Genomic DNA, 25,297 nt, shown 5'->3' with positions numbered 1-25,297 from the left:
TTCACCCCCTCCCAGAATTACTAAGATGCAATGTCTTCATTTGAGTGAAAGAGAAAGCATTTCCCAGTATTCCTGTATTTTCAGTGGCATAATAGTAATAGGACAGAATAAATCATTACCTTTTGCCACACTACTCAAAAAGGTGATGGTTCCTTTTTTGATAAGTGTTAAAGCACAGTATTCACATTGACCTGTGGATAGTAGGCTTGTGCATTTCGGTTCAACCTTGAGTTGTTTCTGCCATCTGGATTTGAGGACACACGGTTCCATTTTTGCGTGCCTCTCAAAAATGGATCGGTGACCAAATGGGCATTTTCGGCATGCAGCTGGAAAAGGCAGCTAGATCCATCCCATTGACGGCAATGGGGCGGGGGTTCATGGGCTACCTTTCCCATTATTTTCAGGGCTATCAAGATGAAAGTGGCCACACCTGGAGGACACATCTCCCACTGCTGACCCACCAAGTTTCATACTGTTTGGGTTGGTTTGTAGGAATTTATTTTCTTTCTGGAAATGAAATCTCCTTTTAAAAAAATCCCAAAAAGGTATTCCCCACTGGCCCCGTCCTGTAACTTCTCCAGGAGCAGCAGCAAGGCACTATTCCTTCCTGCCAAATGTCAAAGTTGCATTTCGACATCACACAGCCCACTATTATACTTTCTTTACTAAAAAAAATACCTTGCCTCATTACAGAGGAAGGAGGGCCAATGTGGTCCCAATCTTCAAGAAGGGAAAAAAGGATGACTCAAACAACTACCGTCCGGTCAGCCTCACGTCGATACCGGGCAAGATTCTGGAAAAGATTGTTAAGGAAGCGGTCTGCAAACACTTAGAAACAAATGCAGTCATCGCTAATAGTCAACATGGATTTATCAAAAACAAGTCATGCCAGACTAATCTGATCTCTTTCTTCGATAGAGCTACAAGCTGGGTAGATGCGGGGAATGCCGTGGATGTAGCGTACCTGGATTTCAGTAAGGCCTTCGACAAGGTCCCCCATGACCTTCTGGCAAGGAAACTAGTCCAATGTGGGCTAGGCAAAACTACGGTGAGGTGGATCTGTAATTGGTTAAGTGGACGAACACAGAGAGTAATCACTAACGCTTCCTCTTCATCTTGGAAAGAAGTGACGAGCGGAATGCCGCAGGGTTCCGTCCTGGGCCCGGTCCTGTTCAACATCTTTATTAATGACTTAGATGAAGGGCTAGAAGGCAGGATCATCAAGTTTGCAGACGACACCAAATTGGGAGGGATAGCCAATAGTCCAGAGGACAGGAGCAGAATTCAAAACGATCTTGACAGATTAGAGAGATGGGCCAAAACTAACAAAATGAAGTTCAACAGTGACAAATGCAAGATACTCCACTTTGGCAGAAAAAATGAAATGCAAAGATACAGAATGGGGGACGCCTGGCTCGAGAGCAGTACGTGTGAAAAAGATCTTGAAGTCCTCGTGGACAACAAGTTAAACATGAGCCAACAATGTGATGTGGCGGCAAAAAAAGCCAATGGGATTTTGGCCTGCATCAATAGGATCTAAGGAAGTAATGCTACCCCTCTATTCTGCTTTGGTTAGACCACACCTGGAATATTGTGTCCAATTCTGGGCACCACAATTGAAGAGAGATATTGACAAGCTGGAATGTGTCCAGAGGAGGGCGACTAAAATGATCAAGGGTCTGGAGAACAAGCCCTATGAGGAGCGGCTTAGGGAACTGGGCATGTTTAGCCTGAAGAAGAGAAGGCTGAGAGGAGATATGATAGCCATGTATAAATATGTGAGAGGAAGCCACAAGGAGGAGGGAGCAAGCTTGTTTTCTGCTTCCTTGGAGACTAGGACGTGGAACAATGGCTTCAAACTACAAGAGACGAGATTCCATCTGAACATTAGGAAGAACTTCCTGACTGTGAGAGCCGTTCAACAGTGGAACTCTCTGCCCCGGAGTGTGGTGGAGGCTCCTTCTTTGGAAGCTTTTAAGCAGAGGCTGGATGGCCATTTGTCAGGGGTGATTTGAATGCAATATTCCTGCTTCTTGGCAGGGGGTTGGACTGCATGGCCCATGAGGTCTCTTCCAACTCTTTGATTCTATGATTCTATGGCATCTCACAATAGTTTTTTTCATTAACGCTGCAGAATGAAAACATATAGTGGAAAACTGAAACCACAAATCAATATTTCTGCCTGGGGTGTAGTTGATCTGGCCCTGGGGACTTGAACTCATTAAGAGCGGCCAGGTATTCCTGGACGACTTCTTTCCCAATTTGGGGTTGGATGTCCTCCAATCCCTCATCCACTCCATCTTGCTGAGGTTGAAGACTCTCTTTTTGTGAGAAGACAGAGGCAAAAAAGGCATTAAGTAGTTCTGCCTTTTCCCTATCCCCTGTCAGCATTGCCCCATCTTCTCTGCGAAGAGGTCCTATCGCCTCCTTGTTTTTCCTTTTTCTACTGATATAAGAATAGAAGCCCTTTTTATTGTTTTTAATGTCCCTGGCAAGCCTGAGCTCGTTTTGTGCTTTAGCCTTGCGGTGGAGCTCTTGCCATTACAGGAATCCAAAGAACCCAAAGGGAAACAGTCAAAACAAACCCATGCACAAGTCTAGTGGATAGGTCAACCCAGGATTTTTTGAGTCAATTCATTGGCTAAAATTTCTAAACTCATACATGAGTATATTGCAGTAACTCAAGTTTCTGGACTCTGGTGTAAATAACAAGCAATGGAATATTGGGTGGTTAGACTAGTGAGTAAGGTAACGAGCATCTTTAAAAAATATAACAGTCAAGTACCTATTGTATTGTTGAAGCATTCCCTATTCTTTTAACTGCTAAGGCCATTTGTTGTATGCATTTATTCTTATTCAGGTCTTCTCAAACTTTGGGACAGTGAGCTTCAGTTGTGAAAATGGCAGTCCAGACCTTACCAGAACTTAGAGAGTGGGGGAGATACGAGTAATTAGCTAATGCCATCTAAGCTGTCGTTTACTTGGAAAGGTTCAGTATTCACATTTGATAGGTTTGTGAGCATGTCTTGGGATAAAATGTGCTGCACCGGGATTGTGGCGCAGCTGGCTGAGTGTCAGCTGCATTAAGATCACTCTGACCAAAAGGTCATGAGTTCGAAGCCAGCCCGGGTTGGAGTGGGCTTCCAACAAATTGTGTAGCCTGTTGTCGACCTTTGCAACCCAAAAGTCAGTTGCATCTGTCAAGTAGGAAAATTAGATACCACCTTGTGTGGGGAGGCTAAATTAACTAATTTATGAGGTGTTCTGGTGGAAGAAGTGTCAGTTTGATCCATGTGCTCCTCCAGGAGGTATTATCAATATGGAATTATGGTAAATGTTACTTTGATATGATCAGGAGTATCATAACCAATCGTGAGCCAGGTGACTAGATCAGTTAATTATGAAGGGTTCTGGCCTGAAATAAAATTGAAAAGAGTCTAGAAAATAGTTTAATCCAGAAGTTGGTTGTCCACCACTTACTTTATCACCCTGTTACCAGTGAATGGCAGTTGTATATAACCTCCATATTGAAGGAAAATTTCAGGAATGGGTGCGTCTTTCAAAAACATCTGAAGACCTTATTTTCAAATAAATGTCTAGAACCTCAAGACCTACCATCTAATTCCGGGTGGACCTGAAAGAGAGAAATCTTATTTTCTTGATCTATCCACAAATAAGGAGTTTAAAATATTTCTCCCTATTGGGTATAAAAAAGATTTTCTGTGCATTTTTCTATGATTTTTTTTTTTGCATTTTAGTATTTGGCTGGAAAAACATTTTTGCACAGAAAACTAATGAACTCTTCAATTCTGAAAAAAAAAAAACCCATATAAATTGTCTTTTGATACATTGAGGTGTACATTTTCCTAAAATGTTAGAACATTTGGAGCTCTTATTTTCATTCCTTCCCTTGGAATTTGCTCTTAGAATCATAAAGTTGGAAGAGACCTCATGAGCCATCCAGTCCAAACCCCTGCGAAGAAGCAGAAATATTGCATTCAAAGCACCCCTGACAGATGGCCATCCAGCCTCTGTTTAAGAGCCTCCAAAGAAGAGCCTCCACCACACTCCAGGGCAGAAAGTTCCACTGCTGAACAGCTCTCACAGTCAGGAAGTTTTTCCTATTGTACAGATGGAATCTTCTTGTGAAATATCAGGGTCATATAAATAGAAAAAAGAGCAAAGAGGCACAGCATTAAAGGGAAAGATTTAGAAAAAGTAATTTCCCTCCTCTGTTCCTCAGGGCCAGGAAACCAGTGTAAAGAGTTGTATATTTATTCTGAACTAAATATATTGTATTTAATGGGCAGTTTTCAAACTTCTTCTGGGAAGTGTCATTATTATTGATTCCATTAAATATAACTATGACATTTCAAAGTAACCTTTGAAATATGTTGTGATGCATTCAAATTAAAATATGAAAACATATATTGTAGGAAATGACATAGGAAAAGAACAATTTTTAGGTGTACTTTCCTTTACTGGCATCAATGTTATTGACTATCATTTTCAAAGTATTCTCTGATGTGCTTAAAATCTTGACTATTGCTTAGTATTTGTCATAGAATATGATTTAAAACAGAAATCATACAACATTCATTTCATGAACCTTCTGTACTCGTACTGCTTTTGGTAGCTTGTGCATTACCAAACAATGGGGGAAAGATTGCAATAGATAAGAGAAATTAAATAGCTACATTTCCCCCAGTGTGTTCAAATTGCCTGAAATTGTTTAAAATGAACTTTAGTTCTCATGGAGAATTGACAAGGTTCATGAAACGTTCTATCTCCCTGTGCCTCTTACATTATATATCACTTTGTGCATATCCATTTCTTTACCTCTTGTTGATTAGATTACTGAAGCACATAGTTGATCAGTTTGGGCTTGAAAATCAAGGGCAATAAATGGCTGGAACAGCGTAGGACCACTTCAGCTTTTACAAGCATTAGGGTGGGTAGGTTTCATTTGTCCTGCTTTTCCATTTCATTTCAGGTAAAATGCAAACCATTATTTATAGCATTCCTCCTCTTTACCAGCTTCTATAACCTATAACATAGCAGTTTTTAAGAACTGTAAACCATTTTCCTAGAATAGAAACAAACTTTTCAGTTTTGATAATTTTATCCAATGTTTTACTATTCCAGGGGTTTATCTATTCCAGGGGATTATCTAGATCGGTCACAGTTTGGCTTTAGGCCAGGACATGGAACTGAGACAGCCTTGGTTGCCTTGGTAGATGATTTTCGCCAGGAGCTTGACAGAGGGAGTGTGTCCCTGTTAGTTCTGCTGGACCTCTCAGCGGCCTTTGATACCGTTGACCACGGTATCCTTCTGTAACGCTTCAAGGATATGCGACTTGGGGGTACTGTTTTGCATTGGCTCCAGTCCTTTCTTGAAGGACGGTCCCAGAAGGTGTTATTGGGTGACACCTGTTCGACCCCACAACCATTGTTGTGTGGAGTCCCGCAGGGTTCAATTCTGTCCCCTATGTTGTTTAACATATACATGAAGCCGCTGGGAGAGATCATCCGGAGTTTCGGAATGAGGTGTTATCTCTATGCGGATGATGTCCAAATCTGTCACTCTTTCCCACCTGTTACCAAGGAGGTTGTCGGAACTTTGAACTTTGGCTGCTGTGTCGGACTGGATGAGAGCTAACAAATTGAAATTGAATCCAGAAAAGACAGAGGTCCTACTGGTCAGTCGTAAGGGCGAAAAGGGCATAGGGTTACAGCCTGTGTTGGATGGGGTTACACTCCCCCTGAAGACGCAGGTTCGCAGCTTGGGAGTGATCCTGGATTCATTGCTGAGCCTGGAACCCCAGCGGTGGCTGGGAGAGCTTTTGCACAGTTAAAACTCATGTGCCAGCTGCGCCCGTACCTTGAGAAGTCGGATCTGGCTACGGTGGTCCACGCTTTTGTCACATCCCGAATAGATTACTGCAGCGCACTCTACGTGGGGTTGCCTTTGAAGACTGTTTGGAAATTGCAATTAGTCCAACGGGCGGCAGCTAAATTACTCACTGGAGCATCATACAGGGAGCATACCACCCCCCTGCTGTGCTAGCTCCACTGGCTGCCAATCCAATTCAGCACAGACCAGCACAATTCAAAGTGCTGGTCTTGACCTATAAAATCCTATACGGCTCCGGTCCAGCGTACCTGTCCGAAGAGGATTTGTATAAGTTAAGCGGAGTATTCAATAGTAGATGGCTAGCTAAACAGCCACCAGACGGGCAATAGCTAATCAGAGTGTAAGTATACTGTTTTAATCTTTATTTATTAATGTTCATGTTAATTGTTTTATTTGTTATTCTGTATTTTATGATGCGGCATTGAATTATTGCCAATTGTAAGCCGCCCTGAGGCCCCCCAGGGGTTGAGAAGGGTGAGGTAGAAATGTTCGAAATAAATAAATAAATAAATATTAGCTGATATTTCATAGTATGTGCTAACATATTCACATGTTTGGTAAGGATTGTGTCTTACAACATGACTTGATTCTTGTTAGCTCCATGTGAATACAGTCAACTCTTCATATACATGGGTTCTACATTCACATTTTCAACCAACCAAAGCTCAAAAATATTCATGGAATATGGGGAATTCAAAAGGAAAACCTTGATTTTGTCATATGTCAAGCACTATGATGATGTGTAAGCATACCCTGCTCTTTTTGCCTACTATTTCCTGCTTTCTCAGGCTGTCTCCAGCATTCTTTTGATTTGTTTGTAATTTTGTATAAGGGTTATCATTTTACTATGACATTGCATATAGTGGGACTTTAGCATGCACAGATTTTGATATGTAATTGGGAGGGTTTTTTTTTTTTGGTTTTTTTTTACTGAAACCAAACTCCAGTGGATGTTGAGGCTCTCTACTGTATAGTGAAGCCAGCTGGAGGCTAACATCATTAAATGGTTAGCCTGCCTGTGTTAGTCTCTCACTCATACCTGAAGCTTACAGCTTTCTTCAGGCCACTCACATAATTTCCTCATATTAAAGGACATCATCAGTTACATCTTGAGAAATTATCCACATGCAGACGCCATATTCTGTAATACTGGCTTGAAAAGCGAGTGCCTAATGGCTCTCAGTGAGCTTCGAAAAAAACAGGAAAAGCAACTAACATGGATTAAATTTAGTTGGTTTTCCAACTAAATTCAACATACCTCACCAGTTTCTCTTCCATTTCTTCTTAATTACAGATGTAATTTATACTATAATTGTAAATCAATAGTTAATTATACTACTGCAGTGAGCAGCAATTTATTTTAAGATTTGGTTAATTGCTGATGATTAGTGTATTTTTAAATTGCCTTAAGGTCACCCAGTATCTTGTCCTTTATTTTATTTTTGTGTTTACAGTGTTTTATATAACAAAATACAAGAGCCCAACCATGAATATGTTTTTTATTTTAAAATATATTAAATTTAATTCAACACGAGTATAAAAACTATTGATATTTTTCTTGCAACAGAAGTGTGTTCTAATTTATTCTAAATTGTTGGCTTTATTATGTATGTGTAGAATTTACCTTGTTATTTTTTATTATTATTTATTTACTGTAGTTATACCCTGCTCTTGTCAACCCCGAAGGGGACTCAGAGCAGCTTACAGATTATGGCAACATCCAATGCCACATCATACGACAAATAATAAATATGATATATCAAATTATAAAACAATTAAAACATATAAATGCACTAAGTGCAGCAACAAATAATAAATATAACATATAGAATTATAAAACAATTAAAATATATAAATGCAATAAAACATATTTAAACATAGTTTTAACAGAGCAGATGTTCCATCAGGGGAAGAATGAGATGCCAAACCGGGGTGGCAGTGTTTACTCAAGAGAGGGCTGAGGTGGATCAAGGGCTATGGCTGGAAGAAACAAATGTTGGTATCTCTGTGCTGACCCAAGGATGCTGAAATAGAGGCCATTACTTGATCTCCAAAAGTTGGTGCTGATCAAAGTCCCCAAACCAGAGAAGCTAGGTGGTTTGGAAAAGCGCAAAATCTATGTATTCGGACTTTTGGATAAGGTTTTTATTGCGAGGTGGGGGGTTGTTTCCTTCTGACATAGATCTAGTTGAATACACAACTGCCCTTCTTATGAGGTGGTAAGAAGAGGACTGTGACAAATACTTCTAGGGGCCCATCCACACAGCCATATAAACCAGACTATCAAGGGAGATAATCCAGAATATTTATTTATTTATTTATTTGCCTTATTTATATACCGCTGTTCTCAGTCCGAAGGCGACTCACAGCGGTTCACAACAAATACGAACAGCAAAAATTCAGTGCTACAGTATAAAAACAGTTAACAACCTAACACATTACACAATTAATAAACAGTTACTACAATACCCATTCACTGTCGTCTCATCATCAAAACCATGTTCCAGATTCGTCATCCATTGTTCCATTCCAGTGTTCATTAACCAATCATTGCACTAATTATTCGAACGCCTGCTCAAACAGCCAGGTCTTCACTTTTTTATGGAATACCATTAGAGATGGTGCTAGTCTAATGTCCGTAGGAAGGGCGTTCCACAATCGAGGAGCCACCACCGAGAAGGCCCTATCTCTCGTCCCCGCCAGCCATGCTTGAGAAGTAGGGCCTCCCCGGAAGATCTCAAAGTCCTGGTGGGTTCATAGGCAGAGATGCGGTCGGATAGGTAGCTTGGGCTGGAACCATTTAGGTCTTTAATGGCCAACACCAGCACTTTGAATTGAGCCCGGTAGCAGATCGGTAGCCAGTGGAATTGGCGCAACAGGGGGGTTGTATGAATATCTGCTTTGAACTGAGTTATCTGGGTCCACACTGCCATACAATCCAGTTCATTTTGGATTTTCTACAGCTGCATGGAAGGGGCCTTAGAAATAGGATTATCGCAAGTAAGAATAAACTTCAGGGAAAATTACAACAAAAATATTTGGGACCTCTTTAATAATAGAAAATCTTTTTCCAATCATGAAACTCACATTTACTCTTTTTGGCATCTTTGTTTTCTTTCTATAATTTTTTCTATGATTTCTGTTCACTTATCTTTTTTTTTCTCTGCTTATTTTATGTTAAATCTGACTAAGACTTGTAACGTGAACTTCCTTTACTGAAGTGCTGAAGTGCTGAGATTTTTTTTCTCAACTGCTTAAACAGATAAATAATGGATAGGCTTCAAAAATCAATGTATGATAAAAATAAAATGCCATCTCTCTAAATGAAAACCTGTCTGTGCACAGCTGCTCGTGTGTTAACTATTACCGGCATGTAATAGTTTTGCCTCAGTATTGGACTTAGTAAAGAAAGTCATTACCAAGTAGCAAGTAATAGAAGGCTGACTGATACAAAACTGCAAAATGAATCAGAGCTGTTACAAAATGAAAGTTAAATTGAAGACCCTTGCTGACTGCTTGGATATTAGGGCTGTCCAACCACGGAAAAATTTGTTTCTAAACTCGATTCGTTTTTAGGGGGTTTTTGCGTTTCGTTATTTAAAAGAATTCCGAAATTTTTCTTTTAAAAAGTTCGATATTTACAAAATTTCGGAAATTACGAAACAATTTCGAAACAATAACGAATCAATTCATTAATGGCGGACGCGATTGCGCAATACGCTAAAAAACCCTCCAAATGGGACAGGGGGAACTTCTGAAGCTTCCCTCTCCCTCTGTTGTTGACTGTTGGTGTGATAATTTTTTTTATCACTGATAAAACAAACAACGACTATAAAACTTGCACCAGACATACGGAAATAATAACGAAACAATTTCGAAACAATTTCGAAACAATTTTGAAACATATTACGAAACGAATTGGAAAAATTCATTTTGTTTTTTAGTTGCTCCTGAATGGTTCAATATCGCTTCGTTATAAAAAAAAAACGAATTAATAACGAATTACGAAATTAACAAACGAAACCGCCCAGCCCTATTGGATATCTCTGAGTAGATAATGGTTTTACCACTAAAATTCAAAAGCCCCTTTGCATGGATTAGAAAATTGGAAAGATCTAAAAGTTAAATTAGCAGGATCCATGATACTGAATTATTCCGAGACTCAGATTTAGCTTAGGCAGGTGCTTAACTAAGTTTTACAAATCTCCTGTATGGTTCCAGTAGTTCTAATGCCATCTCCTTTACCTCGTTCTTATATGCAGTATTTATCCTTTACCTCATTACAATGAACATTCTACTGGTTGTTTGAAGAATTTGTAAAGTATCATGCTTGAAATTATTTGTACTCTCAAAATAATACGTACCTGTATCTACCTGGTGAATAGCATTCGGGGCGGGGGGGGGGGGGGAGTATACATTGGATGGTTTTCATGGATAGATGCCAGAGATTGCTGTATGTGGTGCTGTTCTCCAACATGCTGTAGGTAATGAGATGGAGTCAGCACTATTTTAGGTCTAGCCGCACTTTGCACATCCTCTTTGGATCTTTGCTTTATGGTCCACTCTCCTGTTTCCAGTGAATTGTGTATTTTTACTGCTTGATTTGGGATTTTTCCCCGCCTCATGTTGTATTTGGGGACATTGACTATTGACTAAGCATGGTGCCTATAAATTAAGTGGATAGGAAGGGGAGAATATATCACTTTTATGTACACCTTGACACCCTTTTGGTGAAAGGTAAACCTCTGGAAGGACCTTTTTAAGTCTTCAGACCGAGGGGATGGTGAAGGAGTCTAATCTTAAAACTGACCTATGGGTTTATTCTTACTTATAGAGTACTTGGATTTGTGTGGGAGTGCCCTGGGCTTACCTTCAAGTAAAGGATTGGATGGGGAACACTCAGTTGTTGTATTGTTATTGTGATTTAGACTTTTTGTCCAAGGCAAGACAGAGGATATTGTCAAGGATTCACATCTTGCATATGCTGGATCTTCATCAGGTTGCCTCCCAGTCTTGCTCTTCCCAGGCTCAATGAGAATTCAATAGGTGAACATAAAGTGAAACTTATTTGTAAATCTTTCTGTGTGTAGTCTCATTATTCTATCATATGTGTATCTCTTCTTTCTTGGTTTTCTTCCCACCTCTTTCTTCTCCCTCTCTGTATATTGTATATTTGTAATATTTGTTTTTATAGTACATAAAAACTCTTTCTATTGGAGAACCCTAGCACAAACTGTGGAGTAGAATGACTTTTAAATTAGTTTACTTCTGATTCTTTCATTTTTTTAATGCCATAAGGACTTTTACAATAATTTACTTCCAAAATGGATTTAGGCATATAAAATATAGTTTCTAATACCAACAATATATGGCAAATTGGATAGAATAGACTGGAAGTCAGCTATAGTGAAATGATTTGCAAATATGTATGGCATCCATATATAAAAGTTGTGTTACAGGCAACCATAAAGTTTTTAGGATTCTAGGTTTTAATGAATAACCTGTGGCCTGAGAGTCAGGGATTTTTTAATTGTATAATGTCTTAATTTATTAATTTGTTATATATGGTTTACGTAATGTGTAATCTGTTTATTTGGTTATATGATTTTTGTTGAAATTTTATGTTTCCTGCTTTTAACCATTGAACGCCGCTTTGATTCCCACCCATGGGAGAAAAGTGGGAAATAAATAAATAAATAAAATGCAACCATGCCATATATCTCAATTTGTATGCATAAATCAGCATTTAGAATTTGTGGATTGTCCTGCCTATTCATTCTATCTTTCAACTCAAGATTGGATGAATAATTTTTAGAGTGTACACTTGAATAAAATACTTGCTTGAAGTACTTCAAGTAAGGTAGTACATACTGATAACTGCTCCTCTGGCTGAATCTATACCAACCAAAATAATTTAGAGTACTGAACCCAGAGCTCTTTTCAAGTTTAGATGGCTGGCTGGGCCAACAGTGCATTGGGGATGTTCCACTGGCCAAAAGCCAGTGACAGAGGCTTTCTGGGCATCCAGCCATGTTATCACTAGAATCAACATTTTTTTCAATAGAGTTAAAAGCTTGGTAGATGCAGGGAATACTGTGGATATAGAATATCGTGGCTTTAGTAAGGCCTTCGACAAGGTCCCCTATGTCCCCCTTGCAAACAAACTAGTCGAATGTGGGCTAGGCGATGCTACTATTAAGTGGATCTGTAATTGGTTAACTAACAGAAGACAAAGGGTGTTCACCAATGCTTCCTCTTCATAATAGAAAGAAATGACTAATGGAGTGCTGCAGGGTTTGGTCCTGGGCCCAGTGCTGTTCAGCATCATTATTAATGACTTGGATGAAGGTTTAGAGGGCGTGGTTATCAAGTTTGCAGATGACACCAAATTAGGAGGGATTTTTTTTTTGTCGTGTCGGGAGCAAGTTGCTTCTGGTGTGGGAGAATTGGCCGTCTGCAAGGACATTGCCCAGGGGACGCCTGGATGATTTGATGTTTTATCATCCTTGTGGGAGGCTTCTCTCATGTCCCCGCATGAGGAGCTGGAGCTGATAGAGGAAGCTCATCTGCCTCTCCCCAGATTCAAACCTGCGACCTGTCAGTCTTCAGTCCTGCCGGCACAGGGGTTTAACCCACTGCGCCACCACCGGGGGGTGGCGCAGTGGGGGATAGTTAATACTCTTAGGAGGGATAGTTAATACTCTGGAGGTCAGGATCAGAGATCAAAATGACCTTAACATGGGCCAAAACTAACAAAATGATTTTCAACAAGGACAAATGTAAAATACTACACTACAATTTCTGCTGCAGATGTTGTGTGAACTCATTACAGTGCATGCAAGGAGGGGTCATTTTATTTGTAAAGTTTTAGCCTTCATATTTGTTATCAGTAATTGGTTAAATGGACGAACCCAGAGGGTGCTCACCAATGCTTCCTCTTCATCCTGGAAAGAAGTGACGAGTGGAGTGCCAAAGGGTTCCGTCCTGGGCCCGGTCCTGTTCAACATTTTTATTAATGACTTAGATGAAGCGCTAGAAGGCAGGATCATCAAGTTTGCAGACGACACCAAATTGGGAGGGATTGCCAATACTCCAGAGGACAGGAGCAGAATTCAAAACGATCTTGACAGATTAGAGAGACGGGCCAAAACTAACAAAATGAAGTTCAACAGTGACAAATGCAAGATACTCCACTTTGGCAGGAAAAACGAAATGCAAAGATACAGAATGGGGGACAATGCCTAGCTCTTTTTACGTGTGAAAAAGATCTTGGAATCCTCATGGACAACAAGTTAAACATGAGCCAACAATGTGATGTGGCGGCAAAAAAAGCCAATGGGATTTTGGCCTGCATCAATAGGAGCATAGTGTCTAGATCTAGGGAAGTAATGCTACCCCTCTATTCCGCTTTGGTTAGACCACAGGGAGGAGGGAACAAGCTTGTTTTCTGCTTCCCTGGAGACTAGGACGCGAAACAATGGCTTCAAACTACAAGAAAGGAGATTCCATCTGAACATGAGGAAGAACTTCCTGACTGTGAGAGCTATTCAGCAGTGGAACTCTCTGCCCCAGAGTGTGGTGGAGGCTCCTTCTTTGGAAGCTTTTAAACAGAGGCTGCATGGCCAGCTGTCAGGGGTGATTTGAATGCAATGTTCCTGCTTCTTGCCAGGGGCTTGGACTGGATGGCTCATGAGGTCTCTTCCAACTCTTTGATTCTATCATTCTATATTTGAGAAGAGACCTTTGTCAAACCATTTATCAGCATTGGTTGCTTTTTCCTAAAAAGGTATGGTGCAAAATTTTATTTTTAGTCTCTTTGCAAAGAATGAAAATGGTGTCCTTTAAGAGTTTTGTTCATTGGGTTTAGACATCAGCTAGTTCCATTAGTGGGTTTATTTTCCAAACTGGTATTTGTTTCCTTCTATAAAAGGACAAATGGTTCGCTCCCATAAAAGCTTTGCAGAACAATGACCATGTCACTGCCCTCCTAATGCAATAAATCTTTCCATACACAAGCTATTGCTCAGTTACAAACATCTAACTTACAAACGATTCATTGTTAAGAAGAGGGCTGAGACAACAGGAAGTAAGCGAAATTTACCCCTTGGAAGGGAACTTAACTCCTGGAAGAGTTATTATGGGAAAAAGGTGTCTCCACTGAAGCTTTATCATCAATCCTTGTTTCCACAATAAGCCAAATTTTTCAAAATTCAATTATCACAGGGGCAGAAAATGAGATGAAATCTGAACACAGGCACAGACAGGTCTGAGGTCCTACCTCAAGGTCTAAGGCAGTTAAGTAGCTGTATCCATGACTGAGAAGCCCTTTTTAGGATCCACTCTGCTCATGCCACACAGAGAAGGGGCTAGAAAGGATGCCCTAAACATAATCTGCCTCTCTTATCTCTGGACTACCATGTCTAGTGGGATCACCACCTTGCGGCCAAAAAAGAAAAATGAACTTTGGAACATGGAACTTATCCTTAACTCCCTTGTCTTTTAGTACTGATATCCACAGAATGCCGCTCAGTATTTCCTTCGTTTTTCAGAAGTCAGCTCTTCTGAAATCCAGAATGCGGGTTTGACTTGTCTTAGTTTCAGCCTTCCTTTGTATTGCAAACTGCAGAAACACATGGTCACTTGCCCCTAAGGATCCGACCACTTTAACTGCATTGAACAGGTCCTTTGCATTTGTTAAGTTGAGATCGAGAGTAGCCGATCCCGTTGTTGCCTCTTCTACCTTTCTGGATTTGTTGAACTTTGTGCTCTTGGCCAAGTTTATAGTTGAAATTGCCCATGATTACTATATATCATCTTTGTGCCTGCTTGGTCAACTATTGACAGAAAGTTTCATGAAGTTCTTCAGTCTGGCTCAGAGGTCTGTAGTAGACACCCACAACAAGATATTTTTGAGTTTCTTGATTCTTATCCAGGTGCTTTCAACCTGGTTTTCCAGATTGCGGTCTTGCATCTCTTCAGCGGTGTAACTGTTTTTGACATATAATGCTACTCCCACTCCTCTCCCCCGTCTTCTGTTTTTGTGAAAGAGATTGTAGCAACATTCCAGTGATAGGAATCATCCCACCAGGTTTCAGTGATGCCTATGACATCGTAAGTGTGGTGTTGTGCTAAAAGTTGGAGTCCATCTTGTTTATTTCCCATGCTCTAGTGTAAAGACCTGTAAGCCCCTGGGACCTTTCCCTGAGCTATTTCTTTGGGATTATTTTGCTCTTGCTACTTGTGCAACCCTACGTTTGTGCAGCCCTACTTTGAGCCTTTTGGTGGTTCCCTGCGGTTGTGGATAAAGTACTGTTAGCAAGGCTGTTGTCCCCCTCCCCCAGAGTACCTAGTTTGAAGTGTGACTGATGAGGTTTGCAAGTCTGTGAGCAAAAAAAAAAAGTATTTTCCTACTTGTGCCAGTAGGCCATCCTCCTGGAAAAGCAGGCCATGGTCGAGGAAGCCAAAGCGTTCCTCCAGACATCATTTTCTGAGCCACATATTGACCTGAGTTAAGCCACAAATGGAGAGCCATGCAGTTCTCCCCCCTCCCCCACCCCATGTAGCATGCTTATGGTAAGAAGTTAACTTAATTATTCACATTTTTCCTTACCCTTGAATTATATTTATCAATTGTTACTTTTTATTTTCAGCATCCCCATGGGTGGACAAAAGTCGCACTCAGAACAAGATTGACCTGTATGATGTCCGTAGAAGACCATGGTACGTGTCCATCTTAGTATTTCCATCCTTTTTGGCCCCACACTTCTTTTTTCAAAACAATAATCATGGTTACTTTCAAAATTATTTGAGATTTTTTAAAATGCAGATGATTTTTTTTTCAAAATGTATGTTTGTGAGGTGGCTCAAAATAGAGGGAGAATAATATTTAACTAGGCTGCTATCAAAATTATTCCAACTTTTAAAAACGGATTGTTTCACTAGTAGAGGCTTTGAAAACACTTTTCATTTGTGTGTAGGCATGCACACATGCTTCTTAATAATGGCTTAAATGTTGGATTATGACTCTGGAGACCAGAGTCAAATTCCCTGCCTAGCCAGGGAAAGCCAGTAAGTGACCTTGGGTGAGTCACACACTCTCAGCTGCAGAAAACCCTGTGGTAATGGGATGACCATGTGTTTCCATGATATTCTAGAACAGGCCCGCTGAACATGTGGACTTCCAGGTATTTTGAACTTCAACTCCCAGAATTCCTTTTAAAAAACTTTTATTTATTGTAGTTTTAACATATTCAGCGTTTAGCTCCCAGAATTCCTAGCCATCAGATCAGCTGGCTAGAGCTTCTGAGAGTTGGAGGCCCAAATATCTGGAGGGCCACAGGTTGTGCAGACCAGTTCTAGAACATAGCAAAAGTCATGCATTATACCATCTGTTACAAAGTGGTGTCAAAGCAATTTACTCCTCTTAAATATAACTAGGAAATATTTCTTGTGACAAATAAATAACCTCTCCCACCTATTATGGTGTGTTTTTTTTTATTTAAAAAATGTAACTTTCTTACTTCATTGCTAACACAGTTTTAAGCCTTGAACATATCTCCAAAATGTTCTCATATTAGCAATTCACCCAAGATTAAACCAAATTGTGAGCTGTCCTTTTCTTTGATTTCTGTGTGTGTAATTGCAAGGCTGGTGCAACATAGATTTAGACTGGATGTATACTACCATATAATCCAACATACAGATTATCTGATTTGAACTGGATTATATAAATCTACCTTGCCATATAATCCAGTTCAAGACATATATAATGGGGCCTAAGATACAATATCACGAGAAATACAGACATATTTAAAACATGTGGTTTAAAAGAACATGAACAGAAGAGATATTGCTTTAATGATTTAATGCTTAGTAAAAATGCAAAAAAAATGTCTCAAAGGAGCCCATGACGATGAGAGTTCAACATACCCAGATGGAATTAAATATTTGCTATAGAGAATGAATCTCTGCTTTGTAGACTACCATCTCTCTTTCTCTTTTAAAAAAGTTTCCTGCTTAATAAAATGTGTTTAATATAGACTTCATACTCTGCTTAATGGATCTTTCTTCTAAAAACCTATGTTTATACAGAGAGGAATATGCAATAAGTTGTTTTTGGTGCATGTGTGTACATACAAATATACATGTGAAAGTATGCATGCAAAAGAGCAGAATTAGAGCCAGATGAAATAGGGTAATGGGCAAGTTTCCTTGTTTTCAGTTTTGCTAATTAGGAAACACAGAAGGGTGCTTTGAATTTTTAAAATGATGCATTTGGGAAAGAGAGTTTAAAAACCGTTTTCTTAGCTGTGGTGCAAGTGGGGTGTCTGTAAATGAGGCATGTAATCTAAACTGAAGAAAGTAAGCTGACGAGAAAAGTTAAAACCTCCCTTTTTCTACACTTCTCTGTTCCCTTTAACCCATTTGTTAAACACAATTGCTCCCAGGTTCAAGTCCACCCCCACCCCAGAAAGCTCGTGCTTTTCTGGGGGGGGGGGGGAAGTCTGTTGAGAAATTCCTAAAACCTTCTGAGAGGACAGGGAGACAGTCCCCACCCCCTCCCAAAACCCCTTTAAAAAGCTTTTAAAAATAAAATAACTTTCCTGGCCACCAATAAAGTGCTGCTGGAGCTCTCCTGGCATGTAGGAATAATAGAGTTGGAAGACACCTCATGGGTCATCCAGTCCAACCCCCTGCCAAGATGCAGGAATATTGCATTCAAAGCATAATTCCCTCCTTTCTCCTAGCATGTCATTCCTATGTGCCAAGACTTAAATGAGGCCGGGTAAGTTATTTTATTTTAAAATTCTTGTCTGGGGGTTTGGGGAGGACGTTAGAGCCCTCTCGGATATTCCAGCTTCATGGCCTCATGGAGCCTGGAAAATGCAAGAGGACTGTGGGGATGGCCCCCTCAGAAGTATGTATTTTTCAGATCCTTCCTGCCTTTTGTGTTATCAAAGTGTGCCTAAACACCTTCTGATCTTCATGCTGTGATCTGACCTATCCTTTACCCAGAAGGAAGGATGCTAAAGAGGGGGAAAACTTTTTTTAAATGTCTTTCCTGCTGGGAGATTTCTTTATTTAGTAATACAGTACTTGGATTTTTATATCAGAACTTTTATAGATCAAACACCAGCATGGTATTTTTTTAAAAAAACAAAAACAAGACATTTCTTTATAATTTTATCTTTCTTTTTATTTCAGGTATATCCAAGGGGCTGCATCTCCCAAAGACATGCTCATTCTAGTTGATGCGTAAGTATGAAACACTTAGAAGTTTATAGAGTATTGTAGAGAGCCAGCATGATTTAGGGTACATAGGTATTATAGGATTGATGTAGTTTGATGTCATGTAACTGCCATGGGTCAATGCTATGGAATTTTGGAAGTTGTAGTTTTATAACTGATATATCTTTGGCGATAGCGCCAATGAGGGCTGTGTAGAGAAGCTTCCTGGTCTGTTTTTACATTTTATCAATGTTTTATCGACCATTTTAATGACCTCTATGACTATTAATCATCATTTTCGAAAATGATGGTAAATTTCAAAATAAAAATAGATACCAATAAAATTAATTTAATTGAGGCATCAGTAGGTTAAATGTTTTTGAATATTTACATAAAACTGTAATTTAAGCTAAGACTGTCCAACTCCGATTAAACAATTATTCTAACCTTCAATGTAATTGTGCTTACGTATCCTTCCAATAATAATAAAGTAAACTAACAAAGAGTAAAATAATAAATGTAATAATAATAATAGGGTAAAATAACGAAAATGTAAGAATAGTAATAAGAGTAAAATAATAAATGCAATAAAATAGAGTAAAATAATAAATGTAATATAGCAATAATAAATAGAGTGAAATAAATTTAATAATAATAAATAGAGGAAAAAAATAATGTAATAATAATAATAAATAGAGGAAATAATAAATGAGAAAAAAGAATAGAGTAAAATAATGTAAATGTTGTAATAATAATAATAATAATATATTGAGTAAATCAAGTAAAATAATGTAGTAGGAATAATAATAATAACAGAGTAAAATAATAGGTAACTTAGACTCGAGTATAAAAAAGGGCCAAAAACCCGGCTTATACTTGAGTATATACGGTAATTTATTTCCCTCTGCTACTGTCCCATACACAGCAAAAAAAGTATGTTTCCTCTAGACCAGTGCTTCTCAACCTTGGGTCCCCAGATGTTTTTGGCCTATAACTCCCAGAAATCCCAGTCAGTTTACTAGCTGTTAGGATTTCTGGGAATTGTAGGCCAAAAACATCTGGGGACCCCAGGTTGAGAACCACTGCTCTAGACATTTCTAGATTTTCCAGCATAATTATGTGATCAAAAGTCCTAAAAAATTCCTTAAAAATTCCTTTAAAAGTGTCCTCCCAGGTTAAAAAAAAGTGTTTTTTCCACTTTGATTTGAACCCAAATGCAGGGGTGGGGGTGGAGGCTCCTGTGTTTTATACTAATCTTCAATAGCTTTGTCCTCAAATTTGCTGATGGTTCTGTGTTCTTTTTTCCTTTTATTTAACAAAAATACCATGATTATGAGGAACAGTGAGAGGTGAGGCTGCTGTTCCTATCCAATCATTTCAAAAAGTGGCTGAGAGAGATATTGAGGGAAAACATGGAAGATGGCATGTTTAAACAGTTTTCCTGTTTAAACATGCAACCCTGGAAATTGTTCTTCCTTTGTAGAAAGTCCAAGACACACATGACAGTCTGATTTGTTTTTTGCTCCTGCATTTCTGGCACACAGAAGTATCTGTGCTGAAATGTCAAAGGAATAACGGGGAGCAAGGCAAAAGATTTGCCCATGAATTAATGAGCACAGCTTGAAAACCTTAGGGAGAAAACTCTTTGTCAGTTTGGGACTGTATTCCAAATCTCTCGATCCTGTTCAGCATCACTGAATTGTTGTCTCCTTTCCAAGCTGCTCTAAGTATGGCTCATACATTATTTATTCCACCACTCATAAGGTTTATTTAACACATATAACATCTCTCTCTCTTTCTCTTGCTTTCATTTTGTTTAAAACAGCTTTCAAATGAGAAATAAAATAATTAAAAACCAGAGAGGAAGATTTTTGTGGTTGAATCGCTTTTTAAATTTATAAGAAAAGGCAAAAATATTGATTTGTGGTTTCAGTTTTCCACTATATGTTTTCATTCTGCAGCATTAATGAAAAAACTATTGTGAGGTGCCATGATACATTTGAAGCTCCTATCCCTTGTTGAACAAGTTAAATAAGCTCCCAGGGCTTATTATTAGAAACTGAGGTTGGGACTCCAAAGTCTTCATGAAGATGGCTTAGTTTCTGCTATCCTAAGATTAGAGTCCCTGCTAAGTAAAGAGCGATTGACTACATTTTGATATCTCTCACACAGAGCTTGCGCTATTACTTTCCAAAAGATAATTTGTTGCTATTATATTTGCAGTGTAAAAAGTATATTTGTTTAATTAGTTGATATGTTTAATAAAAATAAGTGAGTCATCACTGAATTTGCAATTAAAGAATAACCATTTGTCACTATCCAAAATGGAATCTGAATGTCATAAATTAGTGATTCTCAACCTTCCTAATGCCATGACCCCTTAATACAGTTTCTCATGTTGTGTTGACCCCCAATCATAAAATTATTTTTCTTGCTTCATAATTATAATTTTGTTACTGTTATGAATCGTAATTGTTGTTTTGCTTCTGTTATGAATCGTAATATAAATATTTATTGGATATGCAGGATGCATTTTCATTCACTGGACCTAGTTTGGTGCAAATACCTGATACGCCCAATTTTGAATCCTGGTGGAGTTGGGGAGATTGATTTTGCCAATTGGGAGTTGTAGTTGCTGGGATTTATAGTTCACTTAAAATCAAAGAGCATTCTGAACCCCACCAACAATGGAAATGGGCCAAACTTCCCACACAGAACCCCCTTGACAAACAGAAAATACTGGAGGGATTTGGGAGGAATTGACAGTGATTTAGGGGAGAGCATGCCTGCTCTTCCCTCCCCACTTGGAGTCTCAGAAACAGCTCTTCCCTTGGCTTAGAGGCCAGCCAGTCACAGTGAAGGCAGCTTCTGGTGGGAGGATTTGCTATCTGTTTTCAAAAATGAAATAAAGGACAGATGGAGAGATCTTCAGCTTTCTCTGCCAAAGGGGTTCGTAAGACAATCAGAAATATGTGTTTTCTGATGGTCTTTGGCAAACCCTTTGAACCCCCCCTTGTGACCCTCCCAGGGGTCCTGACCACAAAGTTGATAACCACTGTCATAAATGTTTGTAAATGTATTTGTGGAGGCAGATACTAAAAGAGAAGAGAGTTACGGATGGATGGGAGTTTGTCAAGGGTGAAATACTCAAGGCACAATTGCAAACAGTGCCCACAAAGGAAAAAAAAATCAGAAAAGTGCAAAGAAGCCGCAATGGATGTCCAAAGAACTTCCAACTGGGCTAAGACTCAAAAGAGACAAGCACAAGAAGTGGAAAAGGGGAGAAATCACGAAAGAAGAATTCAAACAAATAACCAACTCCTGTAGGGAAAAGGTTCACAAGGCTAAAGCGCAAAATGAGCTCAGGCTTTCCAGGGAGAAAAAAAACAATAAGAAGGGCTTCTATGCTTACGTTGGTAGAAAAAGGAAGGAGGTGATAGGGCCTCTGTGAGGAGAAGATGGGGAAATGTTGACGGGATAAAGAAAAGGTGGACCTACTTAATGTCTTCTTTGTCTCAGTCTTCTCACAAAAAGAAAGCCATCGTCAACCTCAGCAACATGAAATGGATGACAGATTAGGGGAAATCCAACCCCAAATAGGGAAACAAGTCATCCAAGAACACCTGGCCACTTTAAAGAAATTCAATTAAAGAAATTCGGGGCCAGATCAACTACACCCAAGTGTATTGAAGGAACTAGCAGAAGTTATTTCAGAACCACTGGCAATCATCTTTGAGAGTTCCTGGAGAACGGGAGAAGTTCCAGCAGATTGGAGGAGGATTGCTAGTAGTCAACACAGATTGATCAAAAACGAGTCATGCCAGACTAATCTGATTTCTTTTTTCAATAGAGTTACAAGCTGGGTAGATTCAGGGAATGCTGTGGATGTAGCGTACCTGGACTTCAGTAAGGCCTTCCTTCGAAAAGGACCTTGTGGCAAACAAAGTAGTCCAGTGTGGGCTAGGCAAAACTACGGTTAGGTGGATCTGTAATTGGTTAAGTGAACGAACCCACCCAGAGGGTTCTGCTCACCAGTGCGTTCTCTTTATTCTGGAAAGAAGTGAGCAGAGTGCTGCAGGGTTCTGTCCTGGGCCTCGTTCTGTTCAACATCTTTATTTATTACTTAGATGAAGGGTTAGAAGGCAAGATCATCAAGTTTACAGGCAACACCAAATTGGGAGGGATACTCCAAAAGACAGGATCAGAATTCAAAACGATCTTAACAGATTAAAGAGATGGCTAAAACTAACAAAATGAAATTCAACAGTGACAAATGCAAATGCACTTAGGCAAAAAAATAAATAATAAATGCAAAGATACAGAATGGGGGGCACCTGGCTTGAGAGCAATATATGTGAAAAATATCTTGAGCCAACAATGTCATGCGGCAGCAAAAAAATCCAATGCAATTTTGCCCTGCATAAATAGGAGTATAGTGTGTAGTTCCAGAGAAGTCATCTACCCCTCTACCTGAAATACTGTGTCTAATGCAAATTATCTAGAATGTAAATTATCACTTATTAAAAGCTGTACATTTATTTTTGTTTGTTTTGGAAAGTAAAAGATCACTTCTTAAACATTGAAAATCATGTTTAAAAATTGTAACTGTAATAGAAACTAACCAAAAATCGGGAGGGGCATGGAATTTATATGGCAATTAGGTATTGCTTAAAAAAAATAAAATTGCTTTAAAATAATTTGCTTTTCAAAAATAACTTTCCTTGCTATGTGTTTGAATAAGTAGCCCATTGAGCCAGAAAGGGGGCATACACATTAAGAGCTCTGAGGGTCTACAGTTTCCTGCCTGGTCTAGGTAATAAACTGATTTGGAAGGTGTTTTTTGTGAAACCTAGGTTATTCTCCATGAATTGTCAGATTTTTTTCATCTTTTTTGTAGGAGTGGCAGTGTTAGTGGACTGACACTGAAGTTAATCCGAACATCTGTCATTGAAATGTTAGAAACCTTGTCCGATGATGATTTTGTGAATGTAGTTTCGGTGAGTACTTTTCACATTCTGTTAATGAATAAGCAGAGCTGCAAAGAAATTATTTTGAGGATTTAGTGTTGGCTTCACTTCAGCAATGGTTTTGTTAATTGTAAATAATCAGTTTTATCTGCAGTTATGATCTTATTTTATGCATTTTTATTTTATGTGATTTTATATATGTGGGTAATTATACGTGTAGGTGATTGAAATTTTTATGTTTTTATTGTTTTCAGTTATATGCCTTTTTAATTTTCTGTTTGGCACTTTGGAGTGCTTTGTAAACCGCTCCGAGTCCTTTCGGGGAGATGGTGGGAGGGAACAAATAAAATTTATTATTATTATTATTATTATTATTATTATTATTAAATGAGAATTGTACATGAAGACAAATTGAAAATTCCTCACTGTCTTAATTCAAAAGAGGGAAGCAAATGGGTCTTGTATCTTGATTACTGTCTAAAATAAATTTGATGAACATTTGGTTTGGTCTGATCAAGCTGTTAAATTGATGATGGGATTGTTGATGCTAATATATCCTCATCATTATCAATTTAGGGAAGGAACACATCTCATTAACAAGGAGACTCGGGGCAGCTAACATGAGACCAAGCGCAGAATTACAGTACAACAAAATAAAATAAAATATAAACAGCAAATAATAACATCAAAATAAAATACATAAAATAACATAAAATGCAATAAACAGATGCAAAATAATGAGATGAAGACATAAAATAAAAGCACGGTGGGCGGGCCAAATGCACAGAATAAGATTGATAAAACCCTGCGTGAGATAAGTAAATGGAGACGTATGTGTCTGTGGGGGAGCTCAGAAGGGACGAACAATGGGATTGAACCTTCATTAAGACAAGGGAAAGTTTGTCATGAGGACAGAGCTATATTTGGAATGGACATAATATTTCATTCAAGACAAGGGAAAGTGCATCATGAGGACGGAACAATAGTTGGGACAGGCATGATATGGGGATATGTATTCACTTGTCAAAGGCATGCCGGAAGAGCCAGGTTTTTAGGTCTTTCTTAAAGGCTGCCAGGGTGGAGGCTTGCCTAATTTCACTAGGTAACGAGTTCCAAAGCCAAGGGGCCACAACGGAGAAAACTCTCTCCCTCGTCCCCACAAGTCACACTTGGGAGTGAGAGGAGAGTCTCCTCTGAGGATCAAAGGGATCGTGCAGGATTGTAAAAGGAAATGCGATCATGAAGGTTTCAGGGTTTTATAGGTGATAACCTGCACCTTGAATTGGGACCAGAAAATGAACTTCAACCAATGGAGTTCCTTAAACCAGGGGGTAGACCACTCCCTGTAATTAGCTCCTGTTAGCAGTCTGGCTGCCAATTGTTGGACAAATTGAAGTTTCCGGGCAGCCCCATGTAGAGTGTATTGTAATAGTCCAGTCTAGAGGTAACTAAGGCATGGGGTTTGGAGATAGAACAGCAAGGACAATGCTTTACAAGGGTTGGGCTTTCCAGAAAATTATAGAAATTGTAATTAATTTCAGTGTTGAAAACTAAAGTTAGCTGTTTAGGTTCTGGCTCTCGCAATAGAAATTACTTTACGAATCCTTGGCTTGTGCTTTGACTTGTTCGACTCAAGGATATAAATATGGTCCTTAGACCTTCCACATTGGTCATTCAAATTTCTATATACCGTACGACTGGGCAAAATATAGAGTTTGGGATTTATTCGCTGTATAAGACTACCCCTCTTCCAACGCACACCAAATAAAAATTTAAAAAGCATCAGATTTGATTTCAATAACAAATCTCGCACATGCGCACTTGCACCACTTCACTTCAGTCTTCAGGAGCGAGATCTGAGAGGCAGAGGAGGAGGTATGGTAATAGGATACAAGGGCGAGCCAGACAGGTAAAAGAGGTGTGTTTGTTTCCATACCTCAGGTGCCCAGACGCCTGCAGCTTGCTCCACCCTTCACTTACACCTTCCCGGTGAGGCACCCCTTCACCTCACCATCGGGACTGCATTAAGTCCACGAATCCTGATGAATGGATTTTCTTCTACTGTACTTGTACAGCGTCGTCCTTAATGCTTTCATACAGTCGCTGCATATGGCAGGGAGATGGCCATTGCCATTTTTTAACTTCCCCCACCATATGTGGTAACCACCGATTCTCCAATCCGATTGGA

The 25,297-nt window shown here is 39.2% G+C and overlaps 1 protein-coding gene across 3 annotated transcripts in view; it reads left to right on the top strand.

The window, feature by feature from the left end:
• Positions 1-25,297, top strand: part of CACNA2D1 (calcium voltage-gated channel auxiliary subunit alpha2delta 1) — a 531,008-nt gene that overhangs the window by 373,412 nt on the left and 132,299 nt on the right. For all 3 annotated transcript variants that reach the window (XM_067468854.1, XM_067468853.1, XM_067468852.1), the window contains exons 9-11: positions 15,565-15,634; positions 18,119-18,169; positions 23,040-23,139. In XM_067468854.1, coding sequence (XP_067324955.1) covers positions 15,565-15,634; positions 18,119-18,169; positions 23,040-23,139 — 221 coding nt within the window. The remainder of the gene's footprint in view (positions 1-15,564; positions 15,635-18,118; positions 18,170-23,039; positions 23,140-25,297) is intronic.

This window comes from Anolis sagrei, chromosome 5 (assembly GCF_037176765.1).
Source record: "Anolis sagrei isolate rAnoSag1 chromosome 5, rAnoSag1.mat, whole genome shotgun sequence".
Lineage (NCBI taxonomy): Eukaryota > Metazoa > Chordata > Lepidosauria > Squamata > Dactyloidae > Anolis > Anolis sagrei.
This window is presented reverse-complemented; position numbering and strand designations above follow the sequence as displayed.